Genomic DNA, 15,636 nt, shown 5'->3' on the forward strand with positions numbered 1-15,636 from the left:
GGCTAGATACTCAACTTCTCTGTGACTCAATTTCTTCATCTGTAAAATAAGGATTCAAAACCTGTTCTTCCTCCTACTTAAACTGTAGAACAGGGACTGTGCCCAACCTGATTGTCTAGTATCTTCCCCAGTGCTTAGTATGATGTTTGACACACAGTAATCACTTAATAAATGCTATAATTATTATCAATTAATTATTATGGTGACACTGAAAATAGCTCTATCTGACTCACTCTAGTCATAGTGCTTACATTAAATCATTCATTCAATCGTATTTATTAAGCGCTTCCTGTGTGCAAAGCTCTGTACTAAGCACTTGGAAAGTATAATTTGGCAACAGATAGAGGCAATCCTTACCAAGCAACGGGTTCACAGTCTAGAAAGGGGAGACAGACAACAAAACATGTAGACAGATAAATACGATTAAATGAAATCAGAACAACAACAACACAGCAACAACAAAAATCCAGCAAGGAACTTCTCAGCCTTTTTCTTCTTTTCTGCTATGTCCATACAAATGTGAGTGATACACATAACTCTCTCAGGATTGTCTAACGCATTGCATTTTCCCAGTGGATTAATTTACATAGCACAGAATCATCCTAGTAACGCCACATTGTATTTGCCCGTCACTATGACAGAAACTGCTAGCTTTTCTTTTGAAAATGAACAAGAAACATTTGCCCCCGCCCCCCCCCCCCCCGCCAGCACTTTCCACACACTGAGGTACGTGTTAGCAGGCGCATGTGTAAATTTCTTAAATTGATCACTGTGCTGCTTTGGAATTCATCTTTCCATACTTTCTCAGTAGTTGAGTGAAAAGCACATCCAAAAAAAGGTAGAACACATGCAGATTTTCATCTTCTATGTGCATGGTAAGTAAAAATATTAACATTTTGAAACTTCCATCTGTAGGAAAATGATTAGAAAAATGGAACAAATACTCGAGAAGTAATGTGATATATTAATAGCCTTCCTTAAAGTTTTAACTTGCATTAATGAAAGAAAACATCATAATTTTGTCCTTGGGGAAAATTAAGGGGAGAAAATGAGTTGCTAATGAAAGAACTGTTTATAATTCAGTTGTTTCAGACCTGGTGGGTAATATGGATAATTTAATCTGTATAAATGCTGTCTATTTTGTGGTGAGATTACAACTATTAGCACCCTTGGTTCTGACAAACTAAGATTCCTTTTCTTTTGATACTAGTAATATGCCTCCAATTGTAGATAGTAATTACATTGACTTTATCCTAAGCAATAAACCCCTTATGCTCAATCACACACTTAATCTCAATTAAAGAAATGAAGTATAAACCATTTTTCAGGAATCCAATTAGAGTAGAGCTTGGGCACCCAATTTTTCATAATTTTATAGCAATACTGTTCTGGTAATTTGATTATAGTTTTCAAAATTTACCTTTTTTTTTCATAGTATGCAGCAATGCCGGAAGAATTAAATGACCTAGAAGACTCTGGAAATAAGGGGAAGCCAACGGAATCTGCAGGTAGAGTGCAGAATGGGAGAGAGAAGATTTTTTTTTGGTAGGTCTCCAGGAAGAAAAGAGAATGGTATAATAATGATGATGATGGTGATCATAAGTGATAATAATAATTATATTTGTTAAATGCTTACTACATGTCAAGCATTGTGTTCTAAGTGCTGGGGTAGATAAAAGGCAATCAGGATTAGGCCCAAGCTCTGTCCCACATGGGGCTTATAGTCTAAATCAAAGGGAGAGAGATTTGATCACCATTTTACAAATGAGGTAATTGAGGTACAGAGAAGTTAAGTAACTTGCCCAAGGTCAAACAACAGGCAAGTGGCAGAGCCGGGATTAGAACGCAGGTTTCTGACTTTCAGTCCCACGGCCTTTCCACTTGGCCATGTTGCTTTTATTGAATAATAGACCTATTGGATAATTTTATTGACTAGCTTTTCTGTGCATCATTTTAATGAGTGTGGATTCTGAGAGAAATTGCAGCAGTTTCTCAGCTTGTTGGTAACATCAAGCTGAAATTTCAATTGTGTAGATCTTGAAGGATTCAGTTAAGTAGAGTGGGTAAAGACATTTTGAATGTAATTGTGAGCACCTGTATTGTAAATTGATTTCTCTCATTTAAAGCCATTTAGCATTGGAAGCCATCTCTAGACCTCCTCTTTTGGAATATTTGAACATCTGGTATTTCCCTATTATTGATGGAGGATGTAGAGTTTTAAACCATTTTAATTTAATCAATATTATTATGTTGATGAAGGGTATTGAATATAAAACACATTTTAGTTGAATTAATATTTTTATTCATTCAGTCATATTTATTGAGTGGTTACTGTGTGCAGAGCACTGTACTAAGCCTTGGGAGAGTACAGTACAACAATTAACAAACATTCCCTGCTCACAGAGAGTTTACAGTCTGGGGGCGGGAGTCAGGCATCAATACAAATAAATAAAATTACAGATATGTACATAAGTGCTGTGGGATTGGGAGGGGGGAAGAGCAAAGGGAGCAAGTCAGGACGATGCAGAAGAGAGCGGGACATGAGGAAAAGTGGGGCTTAGTCTGGGAAGACCTCTTGGCGGAGATGTGCCTTCAATAAGGCTTTGAGGCTAGGGAAAGTAAATGTCTGGCCGATTAGAAGAGGGAGGACATTCCAGGCCAGAGGCAGGGCGAGGGCTAGGAGTTGGTGTCAGACAGGTGAAATCAAGGCACAATAAGAAGGTTAGTGCTAGAAGAGTGAAGTGTGCGAGCTGGGTTGTAAAAGGAGAGAAGCCAGGTGAGGTAGGAAGGGACGAGGTGATTGAGTGCTTTAAAGCCAATGGTGAGGAGTTTTTGTTTGATACAAAGGTGGATGGGCAACCCCTGGAGATTTTTGAGGAAGGGGGTGACATATCCTGAAACATTTTATAGAAAAATGATCTGGGGAGCAGAGTGAAGTATGGACTGGAGTGGGGAGAGACAGGAGTCTGGGACATCAGCAAGGAGGCTGATGCAATAATCCAGGCAGGATAGGATGAGTGAGGGTAGTAACGTGATAGCAGTTTGGATGGAGAGGAAAGGGAGGATTTTAGTGATGTTGTGAAGGTGAGACTGACAGGATTGGGTGACACTGACTACTCATCATTGAATTGATGAAATATTATCTCATCTAATATTATATATTCAGATTATGTATTGGTGTTCTGTGTGGCTATTGAGGGTTTGATTGGTATAAACATGTGAATGTTAGAGATAAAGTTAACTCTAAGATAAAATTGTCCCTAGTTGCAAAGAGGCTGATGAAAACACACAATTATGCAGCACTGAATGCCCCAGTGGGAATATGATTGTCAGGGAAGTGAGAGATTGGCAAACCACTAGAACTTTAATCAGCTTCTTTATTCAATTTCTCAGTCCTGAAGTCTCAGGATCTAGGCCCATCGGTCATTCACAACAAATGACTCCATCATCATTGAAAGCTCATTCCCTTTCCCTAATTTGTAAATAAAAATACTAATACTGTAACCATTTTCCTGTGGGAATCCCCAAAATTTTATAAATGTTATCACTAATGATACATTAATGTGGGATAGCTAAGGGAGTTGGTTACATTGCCTAAGTCTCACTTCCTGAAAAAGAGATGAGGATTGAAGTCCAGTGGGATATTCCAGGGATACAAACCCCAGACTTTCCTTGAAGGAAGGAAGAAAGCAAGCTGTGGAATGGTTAGGGTGGAGTGAGGAGGATGGTTCTAGAGACCTATATGGTTACAATATTTAATACCTGTTCTGCAGTCTTGGGTTACCTAGAATTCATCCAAAAAAGTCTCCTTATCTAACCTGGCCTGCAACTTTGCTACTGATGCTCACAGATACCTGTGGGTTGGTCTGGGTAAGAAGTGTTTTTTGGTGCCTGAAGAAAGGACATAAGCATAAGGCAGCTACCCTGCTTCCTTCCCTTCAGAGCGGTGTTCCTGGCTGGGACCAAGGCTAAGGAGGGGCATTTGGGAGTGGAAGAAGGGTGGGGGTGGGAGGAGGGGAAAGGAGGGGAAGGCTTTGGGGGGAAGAAATACAGTCCTCAACTTTACTTCTAATCATACTAATGACAGTTGTGGCCTCCAAGCATTCATTCATTCATTCATTCATTCATTCTTCCACTCAGTCATTTACTTGTTCCTGTCTTTACCTGCACCTGGCCCAAATCAGCCCTACCCAAACCCACCCCCAACTCCAGGTCCTGGTATTGATTATCTGAGCCACATCCATAGGTCAGGTCAGGCCAAGGACTGGGAGGACTGTGGGGCGGGGGTTAGTGCTTAACAAAAAGCACTATGATGATGATTAGAAGGCACCTCTTCTAATAAATGACAACTGTGTCTAATTATGAACACAGTATAATAGTATAAAGGCAATATGCAGACAATAAACAATTGAAAATTAGAAAGTGAAAAAACCCCTATGCTTCCAAATATTAGATTTTTTTTTTAGAGATCTGACCTTCTTCAGCTAAGTGAGAGTTTATTGCATAAACCTGGAACTCCAACCTGGATTTAAAAAAAGCCTGCCTCTCGCTAGAGTAAATCAGTGAAACAGTCCAGGCTTTTATTGAGTGTTTACTGTATACGGAGCACTGCATTAAATGCATGAGAGAATACATTATAGCAGACTCGGTAGCCATATTCCCTGCTCTCAGGACCTTACTGTCTAGAAGCAGAGACAGATATTAAAATAAATTACAGATATGTACTTAAGTGCTGTGGGCCTGAAGCAGGGTGAATATCATGTACTTAAAGAAAATATATCCAAGTGCATGGGCCACAAAGAAGGGAGATGAGGGCTTAGTTGGGGAAGTCCTCTTGGAAGAGATGTGAGAAGCAGAGTGGCTCAATGGAAAAAGCACAGGCTTGAGAGTCAGAAGTCATGGGTTCGAATCCCAGATCTGCCACTTGTCAGCTGTATGACTGTGGGCAAGTCACTTAACTTCTCTGTGCCTCAGTTACCTCATCTGTAAAATGGGGATTAAGACTGTGAGCCTCACGTGGGACAACCTTATTACCCTATATCTACCCCAGCGCTTAGAACAGTGCTCTTCCCATAGTAAGCGCTTAACAAATACCAACATAATTATTTAAGTAGGGCTTTGAAAGTAGAGGGAATGGTGGTCTTTTGGATATGAAGGAGGAGGGAGTTCCAGGCCAGAGGGAGAAGTGGGCAAAGGGTCATTGGTGAGAAAAATGAGATCAAGGTATAGTGAGTAGGTTGGCATTTGAGGAGCAAAATGTGTGGGCTGGGTTATCGTAGGAAATCAGTGAGGTAAGGTAGAAAAGAGAGAGCTGATTGAGTGCTTTGAAGTCAATGGTAAGGAGTTAATTTTGTTATGAGAGTCATCTCTGGAGGTTCTTGAAGAGTGGACAGGTTTTTTTCCCCAAAAAATGATCTGGGCAGCAGCTTGAAGTAAGAACTGGAGTGGTAAGAGACAGGAGGCAAGGAGGTCAGTGAGGAGGCTGTTGCAGGGGTCAAAGTGGGATTTGATAAGTGTTAGTATCAGCGTGGTAGTATTCTGGGTGGAAAAGAGTGGATTCTAGAAATGTTGCGAAGATAGGACTGACAGAATTTGGTGGTAGATGGAATATGTGGGTCAAATAATAATAATAATGTTGGTATTTGTTAAGCCCTTACTATATGCAGAGCACTGTTCTAAGCACTGGGGTAGATACAGGGTAATCAGGTTGTCCCACGTGAGGCTCACAGTTAATCCTCATTTTACAGATGAGGTAACTGAGGCACAGAGAAGTTAAGTGACCTGCCCACAGTCACACAGCTGACAAGTGGCAGAGCCGGGAGTCGAACTCATGATCTCTGACTCCGAAGCCCAGGCTCTTTCCACTGAGCCACGCTGCTTCCCCTGAGAGGTCAAATGAGAGGTCAAAGGTTATGGACTTTTGAGACAGGAAGAATGGTGGTGCTGGCTACTAGAGATGGGTTTGTCTGCAAGGTTTGGATAGGAATATGAGTTCTATTTTTGATATGTTAACTTTGAGGGGTCAATGGGACATCCAAGTAGTGATGTTCTGAAGGCAGGAGGAATTGTGAGACTGCAAAAAAGGAGAGAAGGCAGGGCTGGAGAGGTAGATTTGGGAATCATTAGTGTAGGGATGGTAGTTGAAGCCATGGGAACAAATGAGTTCTCTAAGGAAGTGGGTATAGATGGAGAATAGAAGGGGATCCAGAACTGAATCTTGAGGGACTCTCACCATTTTGGGGTGGGAGGCAGAGGAGGAGCCTGAGACAGACTCTGCAAAGGAGTGGCCAGAGAGATAAGAAGAGAACAAGGAGAGGTCTGTGTCAGTGAAGCCAAGGTTAGATTTTTCCAGGAGGAGGGGGTGGCCTATAGCACTGAAGGCACCTGAGAAGTTGAGGAGGATTAGAATAGAATAGAGACGGTTGGATTTGGCAAGAAGGAAATCACTGGTGATCTTTGAGAGAGCAGTTTCAGGGGAGAGACTATTCTGTAGGCTGTATACAGTAAGCTTGTCCTCTGGACTCTAAGCTTGTTGAAGGCAGGGAACAAGTCTACCAACTCTGCACACAGGAAGTGCTCAATAAATATGATTGCTAGATTGAGAAAAGGGAGGAAGCCAGATTGCAGAGAGTCAAGGAGAGGAAGTGAAGGCAATACATGTAGACGACTCACTAAAGGAGTTTTAGGGGAATGGTGGGAGAGGACAGGGAGATAACTTGAGGGACTTGTGGAGTCAAGGGAGAGTTTTTAAAGAGTAGGGGATACGTAAGCATGTTTGAAAGCAATGGGGAAGAATCCATTCTTTTATCCTGCCTCAATTACTGCATCAGCCTCCTTGTTGACCTCCCTCTCTCCAGCTTCTCCCCGTCCAGTCTATACTTCACTCTGCTACTGAAATAATTTTTCAAAAAAAAACTTCCCACTCCTCAAAAGCCTCCACTGGTGGCCCATCCATCTCTGCATCAAACACAATCAAATAATCAATCAATTGTATTTACTGAGTGCTTAGAGTACTATCTTAAGCGCTTGGGAGAGTACAGTATAACAGAGTCAGCAGTCATATTCCCTGGACAAAACAAGCTCAAAGTCTCCTCTCTAACCTCCCAGACCTACTGCCACCCGGCCCACACACTTCACTCCTCTATCAGCACTCAGAATAGATCCCAACACACAGTGAATTCTCAACAAATACCATTCTCATCCCTAACACTGACCTACTTAATGTGACTCAATCTCACCTCTCCCTCGCCATCACCCCTCCGCTTAGGCCCTCCCTCCTGCCTGGAACTCCCTCTCCCTTCCTTGCTGCCAAACCACCACTCTCCCTGACTTCAAAGCCCTACAGAATTTGTACCTCCAGGAAACCATCCCATGCTAACCTGTCATCTCTCTCTACCCTTGTTCTCCCTCCTTTCAGTGTCACCTATGGACTTGGTCCATACTCACCCCTCCCCCTCTTCTCCTCCCCTCTTCTCCCACTCCTCTCTACGTCACCCTGACTTGTTCCCTTCATTCATCTTCCCTCCCATCCCCACAGCTCATATATATGTGTCTGTGGTTTATTTATTGATATTCAATCGTATTTATTGAGCGCTTACTTTGTGCAGAGCACTTACTTAAGCTCTTGGGGGAGAGTACAGTACAACAATAATAAACAGGCAGATTCCCTGCCCACAACAAGCTTACAGTATTGGTGTCTGTCTCCCCCTCTAGACTGTGGCTCATTGTGGGCGGGGAATTTGTCTGTTGTACTCTCCCAAGCGCTTAGTACAGTGCTTTGCACCCAGTAAGCACTCAATAAATTTGATTGAATGAATGAATGTACACAGAGGGTAAATACAGCTTCCCCAATCTATAATTTATTTCAACATATGTTTCCCCCATTAGATTGTAAAATACTTGGGGCAGGAATCTCAAGTATCAGCTCTACTGAACTCTTTCAAGTGCTTAGTACAATGCTCTGCACAGAGTAGATGCTCCATAAATTCTATTGATTGACTGACCCATTCCCCTTAGCCAGCTAACAATTTATAATATTGAAATTTCCTCTCTTTCTCTGTGTGTGTGAGTATGTATGATTCAGAGCCAGCTTGAACTACCTCGCGAGTCCAAGATTTTTGATTTATGTAAGCTGTGCACTGTCTCTGTGGGTAAGAGAAATAAAAATAAAATCCATTTATTTAGAACAATCAAGAAAGTCACGGTTTTAAGTATAATCCGAATTTTTGAAGTCTTGACACTGATCTCTTTCTCAATATCCAAATTCTCACTGTGAGACATATTGTGTTCTATTTTGCCAGCGAATAAATTAAACCCTGTTTGTTAGGCATTTTGAAAAGTTCATTAACTATTTTAGGACACTACAGAATTGCTCCAAAGTTTCCCTGTTCTTACTTGAAATGGTTAATCTCCTCCCAAACTACCCAATTTGTTACCAGAATGTACTTTAAGGAGTTAAAAATGTGTTTTGTCATCTGGCAAAAATATGGTATCCTGGCTTTATAGTTTTAAAAACCTCAGCAGATGCTGTGTCTTTGTTTGAACATGCATCTCTTTATTCGTTATTCGATTCCATAGCTGCAGGATTTTAATATGTTTTGCCTTTGCTGCCTTGCAGGGAGACCAAATGTGGCACTTCGCCATTTTTGTGTTCCTGATAGAATTATATGGACATAATCTTCTTCTAACAGCTGTTTTCGGTTTAGTGGTTGCTGGCTCTGTGTTAGTATTTGGCTTTTTAATTGGAGACTGGATTGACAGAAAACCAAGAAATAAAGGTAATCCTCTGTGAAAAAAGTGAATACCTAAACGATGAGCTATAGGAATACTTCTCCATCATGCGTTTCTCATGGATTGTTCACTGGATAGCACAGCTAGGCTTCGCATGATTATTCTACAAATCATGCATCTACTTTAAAAAATCCATTTTGACACAACAGTTAGGTTCCATGCAGCCTAGGTTTCAGCATTAAGTCCCTGGAAACTTTCTACTTTTGAGTTCCCCGATGCTAATCCTCCTATAATATATTTGTGGTACTGTACTTTATGAAAACTTCTGATGTGTAAAAGTTGTGTCTGTGTTTCCACCAGGCAATCTGTGTAAACTAGGTATTCAGCTCTGGGGACTTACCTGGTTACATAGATCTACCTATAACCTTTGGCAGGTAACATCTCCCTATCCCACTTCTAACCAATCCAGAACCGAATCCAGGATTTTCTCCAACTTCCTTGTCCTTTTAGTGAGCAAATCTTTCACTGCTAGTCAGCAAAGTAGCTAATGATTCTGACCCTGGAGATGTGGTGAGGTAGTGTCAGCACTCAAGGCACAGAAGATTGCTCTAACCTACACCTTCCAATTTTGGAAAACTAGGGTTTGTGCCAACCACCAAAAGAAACCCATATTATTGTACTAGAAAATTGAGAAATCTGTTATTTAGAGCACAGGTTTTTTTAATTCATCCAGTGTCTTCACCTTTCCCTTTCCCTGAATGTATGCCCTTGATTTATTGATAAATCCAACCTTCTTTAATATCAGAAGGCCTTCATTTAAAAACAAAGTATTGCATTTTGCTTATGGTTTAAAGATCTTCCTGGGTGGCAAAGAGATTTGGCTACGTTAAGACAAAGTATTTGTGTTTTGCCTTTAAAACTTGTGCAGTGGATATTGTGTTAATGATAATTGTTTCATCTCACAGTTGCTCATGCATCATTATTCGTTCAGAACTCATCTGTCACTGCCTGTTGTATAGTACTTATGCTGGTATTTTCTTACAAAAGTGAGATTGAACAAATCTGGCATGGCTGGCTTACTGTAAGTGATTATTCAACTGTTTCTTAAACAGCAAAATGAACTTCAAAGATGTATGTCATTCATTCATTCAATTGTATTTATTGAGCACCTACTATGTGCAGAACACTGTCCTAAATTCTTGGAATGTACAATTCGGCAACAGAAATAATCCCTGCCCAATAACAGGCTCACATTATGAATGTACATAAGTAAAGCATAGGTTAATCTGATTGCTAATACCTTAGAGGCACCTTATCTTTCTGTGTTATCCCATTCCACCTCTAGTTTCCGAATGGTAACCTAAATATGATACAAAGGAAGCAGGGAAATAGCACTTCAGGATTGACACAAAATATCAGATATCATGCTGATCAGTGTGAGCAGGATGAAAGTGCTTAAGTCAACAAAATAAAACTTTCCCTCTTCTACCCCCAACATTAAACCTTTTCCTGAAACCTTTAAGACCATGTAGATTTGTGAAGGAAAAGTCAATTGAGTAAAAATTGGAACATGTGTTTGCTGAAGTGTCTTCCTGGATTCCAATCTTTATTTTCAAACCACTCCCAATAGGTGGTCTGTTATGCAGTGGTAATCATCTTAACAGACCTCGCCAACGTTGCCAGCACAGCCCTGACAATTACTATACAGAGAGACTGGATTGTGGTTCTCAATTTATTTTGTTAATGAGATGTACATCCCCTTGATTCTATTATTGCTATTGTTTTTGTCTGTCTGTCTCCCCCGATTAGACTGTGAGCCCGTCAATGGGCAGGGATTGTCTCTATCTGTTGCCGAATTGTACATTCCAAGTGCTTAGTACAGTGCTTTGCACATAGTAAGCACTTAATAAATATTAATGAATGAATGAATGAACAGGAGACGATAGAGGTCACCTGGCTGGTAAGCGATTTCATACCTGACCTAGGAGTCACTGTGGACTCCTTAGGGACCAGAACTTGTCTTTACTATTTTGCACTTTCTCAGGTGCTCAGTACAGTACTGTGCATTGATCAGTCAATCAGTCAATCAGTGGTATTTCTTGAGCACTGACTATGCACAGATCACTCTACCAAGTACTTGGGAGAATACAATACAACCAAATTAGCAGACACGTTCCCTGCCCAAAACAAGCTTACAGTCTGGAGCGGGGAGACAGACATTAATATGAAAGACAGACATTAATGTCAAGGTCACACAGTCTTAATTACCATCTTACTGATGAGGTAACTGAGGCACAGAGAAGTTAAGTGACTTGCCCAAGGTCACATAGACAAGTGGGAGAGCCAGGATTAGAACCCCAGTCATCTGAGTCCCAGACCCATGCTTTTTCCACTAGGTCACACCACTTCTCTAAGTACTCCTTGAACATTAAATGAATGAATGAATAAATCAATGGCATTTATTGAGAACATACTGTGTGCAGAGCACTGTACTAAGCTCTTGGGAGCGTTCAATATAACAGTATACCAGACAGTCCCTGCTCCCAATGAGCTTACAGTGTAGAGAATAAATCAATCAGAATAAATCTGAAAAATATTTTATTAACTGGAAACATGTTATAAATGCAGATTCTCTTTTTCAAATGATGCAGAGAACTAAGAGCTAGCTCAAAAGCAATATCTTAGACTAAATTTTCAGAAAAACCTCATAAATTTACGGATGGTAAATCTGTGAGTGTGCACATTTTGGGGGGTGGAGTCAGAATGTCTAATTGTATGTACTCAAAAACCCTAAACTATTTGAGGGTTTCAAATATACTATTTAAGGCTCTGTCTCTATCTCTTTTATACTGTTTCATTTTGTTCTAACAGTCTTTACTGAATGCCAGAAGGCAGATGTTACAGCGGTGCTCACAAGGTCAGCAACAGCAATCATAGCATTCGTGGTATTCTAACTCTGGTATGGAACCACAAAAGTAACACATAAAGTGGATATATATTTCCACATAACCCTCTAGACTGTAAGCTTGTCATGGGCAGGGAATGTTTCTGTTTATTGTTATACTGTACTCTCCCGAGCACTTAGTATATTGTTTTGAGCACAGTAAGCACTCAAATATGATTGAATAAATGAATATTGTACTCTCTCAAGTGCTTAGTACAGTGCTCTGAACACACTAAGCGCTAAACAAATATGATTTAGTTGAATGAATGAATGAATGAATGAATGAATGGACCCCAGCCCCAGGAATAACTCGATTGACTAATCGTTCCTAAATGGCCCTGTAACCTAACTCCAGCCAGTTATCGGCACCTGCAGTAGGAGCAGGTGGCTGGCGAGGAGAGTGTTTGTTCCAGGATAGTTGTGGCAAGCCCTTACCTTTCCTTAGCTCGCTCAAAGCCTGACCTGATCCAGTTGCCTCAGGATTCTAAGGACAGGCAAAAATGCTACTTAATTCTGGTATAACAATAATTGTGGGATTTGTTAAGCACCTACTAGGCACTCTACTAAGCACTGAAGTAGATACAAGGTGATTGGGTGGGACACAGTGCCCGTACCACATGGGGCTCACAGTCTTCATCCCCATTTTACAGATGAGCTAACTGAAGCACAGAGAAGTGAAGTGACTCACCCAAGGTCACAAAGCAGACAAGTGGCAGAGCCGGGATTAGAAGCCAGGTCCTTCTGACTCCCAGGCCCGTGCTCTATCCACTAGTTCACACTGCTTCCACCCACTCGTCTCCTGCATCTGCCTCATTTGGTGGGCCACTTCTGGACCCTCCGAGTACAGACCTCAGTCTAACAGGCACTGGGGTCAGCCGGCTCTCAAGGTCTGAATCCTTCCTGTCCTGCACTCAGCCCTAATCCAAGAGCCAAATCCCCCGCCGACACTGACAGTGAAACCTATCCTCAGTCACCTCCTGACTCTGTGGCCCCGGCCCCAGCACTACCAGGAACTGAGATGACGAGGATTCTCACCCTAATGAACTCTCGTCTTGAAGTAGTTTATTTTAAATGGTATTTGTTAAGCACTTACTATGTGCCAGGTGCTGTTCTAAGGGCTGGGGTAAATACAAGGTAATCAGGTTGGACACTGTCGCTGTCCCACATGGGCCTTAAAATCTTAATCCCCATTTTACAGATGAGGTAACAGGTGGAGAAGTGAAGTGACTTGTCCAAGATTACATAACTGGTCCTTCTGATTCCCAGGCCTGTGCTCTATCCACTAGGCTACGCTGCTTCTTCTCCTTGGCCAGGCAAATGTGTTTCCCAAAGGCAAACCCCCTTCAGTAACCTCCCAAGTGCTTGCATAGTACAGTGCTCTGCATAGAGTAAGTGCCCAATAAACACCATTGATTGATTGATTGAAGAGTTTTCTGCTCCTTAACAGACGCCTTGAATGCCAAGGCTTCCAATTCCCCACCGAGGATAGAGCTTTGGCTAACTGAGCCCTTTCTCTGGCAGTTTTCTGCCTCCATCAACCAATCATTTGGAAGATGGTGAAGTTCGGTACTAGATTCCATTGAACAAGTCATTATCAGAAGTGAACAGACTTTGGGCAATTCCATGGCAGCGGGGTTCAGTTTATTGATAAGAGAGGCTAGAAGCTCTAACTCATATGATATCATTACTTGACTTCAATTGTTCTTTCATATTGTCAGATGTCAGCAGACAGGAGTTTTGGTCTCAGCCTTTTTCTATCCTTGGTCATTCCCATATGCTATTCCTTTGCATCCTGTGAAAATTTAGGCCTCAATTTTGCAATCTTATCTTGTCTGCTACTGCTGTAACTATTGGGCAGAGTTTGCATACAAACGTTTGGATCATAACTGTCCCCAGATGTATATTTTCTAGACATATTAAATGGACTCATTTGAGGTTTGAAACTGCCCTCTTATGAACAGCTAGTATCTGTTCTTCCTCTGTTCAGGGAAGCTCCTGCTTACTACTGCCTTATGATTTTCCAATTATTCCCAATTTTTACTAGCACAAATGTAGAGGCTTTTTGGGAGAATCTGGCCAAATTGTTAATCCTGAAAGAATTTATAATCTATAATCCCCGTTACCACTAGCTTTCGCTGGATTTTGGCTGGATTGATAATGTGGGTACTGAATTTACACAATCTAATAATGAACTTCCTAGATCACTAAATAAATCCCCAAATACTGGACTTATTTGAGATTGAGACACAGAGGGACAGGCAGAACTTTTATGAAGTTCAAAAGATCAGACTGTAAACTCACTATGGGCAGGGAACAGACATGTGTCTCAAGTGCTTAGTACAGTGTTCTTCACACAGTAAAACTTAATAAATACGATTGACTGCCTAACTGACTAGTATCTGTTTAATCTGCTAAAAAGATTCAGACTCAAATCCTGATTCCCCATTCAGATCACATTCAATTTGCTCAATCAGCAGTCTGGGTAAATATCCTTACACCTATGAAAAGTGTGTCAGAGACAAAAAAGTCAGTGTAGATGACTAGTATACTGGTGTAATAGCTCGTATTCGTGATCTGACCTCATGGCATAGCTATATTTGCAAAGAGAACCTTAGAAATGTGTCATTTTCATTATGACTTGCTAGACACATTTTTACTGCTACTTCTCATGGACTCTTTATTAAATTAATATGTAACATTTAAAGTCTCAACATTAATTAATTATGTTATATAACATCCTGCTGGTGAGGATTAAGCTTGATATTATGACTGATGAGTAAAGCATTTAAATGAAATATTTTACTATAAGATGCATTTTAATAAATATGCATTTACTTCTACTTTTAGGAATGAATGCAACTGTCAGAAGAATGGATCAAGTCATCAATATTTTTGCCCATCTATCTGTGGGAGAAGTTATGACATGGGCATCTAATGTAATTGGTTGTGGTTTCATCCTGAGTTGGAATGTGGTTTCTCTCCTAGTAGAATTTACATTTCTTTCTAAGGTATATCAACTAGTTCCCCAGTTAACTTTAAAACCTCATCAACAAACAGGGGAATATTCTCTAGAAAATCAACTGGAATTTAAGAATATTCAAGGTAAACAGAACATACTCTCTCCTTTCTTTTGATTTCCTCTCCATTTGCCTCTACATTTTTTGTAGCTTTTTGCTTCCTTCTGCTTTTTGGTTATACAACTGGCAAATCTTCATAAAACTAATTAGGCCACCACTTAAAAGTTACCTTTCACTTTATGCCTTTTGTTCTGCTTATTATAATTTTCTTCAGTGAGTTCTTAAAATCCAATATTTCAAACCAGGCTATTTATTGGAAGCAGTTCTTGCCTAAGCTCGTCGAGGGCAAGGATCGTGTCTACCAACCATGTTATAGTGTATTCTCCCAAGTGCTTAGTACAGTCCTCTGCATACAGTAAGCACTCAATCAATATAATTGATTGATTGCCTTCTCGCTCATATGATGAATGTGATTAATCACTCTCATTTCTAAGCAGCTTCAGCAGAGTCATTCATTTTAGGATGCAGTTCCTCCTAAAAAGCTGCTACCCATCTAAATCCCTACCTGCTTCCTTCGCTCAGCTAATATCGGTCCACCTTGACCAACACACATTCCATAATTTGCTGCTCCGGCCACTTCGAAACAAAATACCCGTCTCTCTTCATCCATTTTCATTAGGGTACAGCTTCCACTTTCCAAGCCTGCCCCTACTTGTTTCTGATACTTCTTTTTCTTCTTTTTCACGACTTAGTACTTGGTATTTGAAATACATTTTCCATGAGACTGTAATTTTCAGGAAAATATAATAATCATTAATATTCTAAGGATTTGATTTTTTTAAAGAAATAAACAAATTCTACCTGCCACGGTTCCCACTGATATCACTGTTCAAGTTCCTAACAGAAGTGAAATACATTGGGGAGACTGTAACTATAGTTCTGATC

At 40.7% G+C, this 15,636-nt stretch overlaps 1 protein-coding gene across 1 annotated transcript in view; it reads left to right on the top strand.

Moving 5' to 3' along the window:
* LOC100083237 (solute carrier family 40 member 1-like) overlaps positions 1–15,636 on the top strand; it is a 30,172-nt gene that overhangs the window by 6,489 nt on the left and 8,047 nt on the right. Inside the window, exons 2-8 of the mRNA XM_029071408.1 lie at positions 1,436–1,508; positions 8,086–8,150; positions 8,618–8,777; positions 9,696–9,811; positions 10,361–10,458; positions 10,662–10,690; positions 14,522–14,776. Of these exons, the coding sequence (XP_028927241.1) occupies positions 1,436–1,508; positions 8,086–8,150; positions 8,618–8,777; positions 9,696–9,811; positions 10,361–10,458; positions 10,662–10,690; positions 14,522–14,776 (796 nt within the window). The remainder of the gene's footprint in view (positions 1–1,435; positions 1,509–8,085; positions 8,151–8,617; positions 8,778–9,695; positions 9,812–10,360; positions 10,459–10,661; positions 10,691–14,521; positions 14,777–15,636) is intronic.

Source organism: Ornithorhynchus anatinus, chromosome 8 (assembly GCF_004115215.2).
Source record: "Ornithorhynchus anatinus isolate Pmale09 chromosome 8, mOrnAna1.pri.v4, whole genome shotgun sequence".
NCBI classification, from domain to species: domain Eukaryota; kingdom Metazoa; phylum Chordata; class Mammalia; order Monotremata; family Ornithorhynchidae; genus Ornithorhynchus; species Ornithorhynchus anatinus.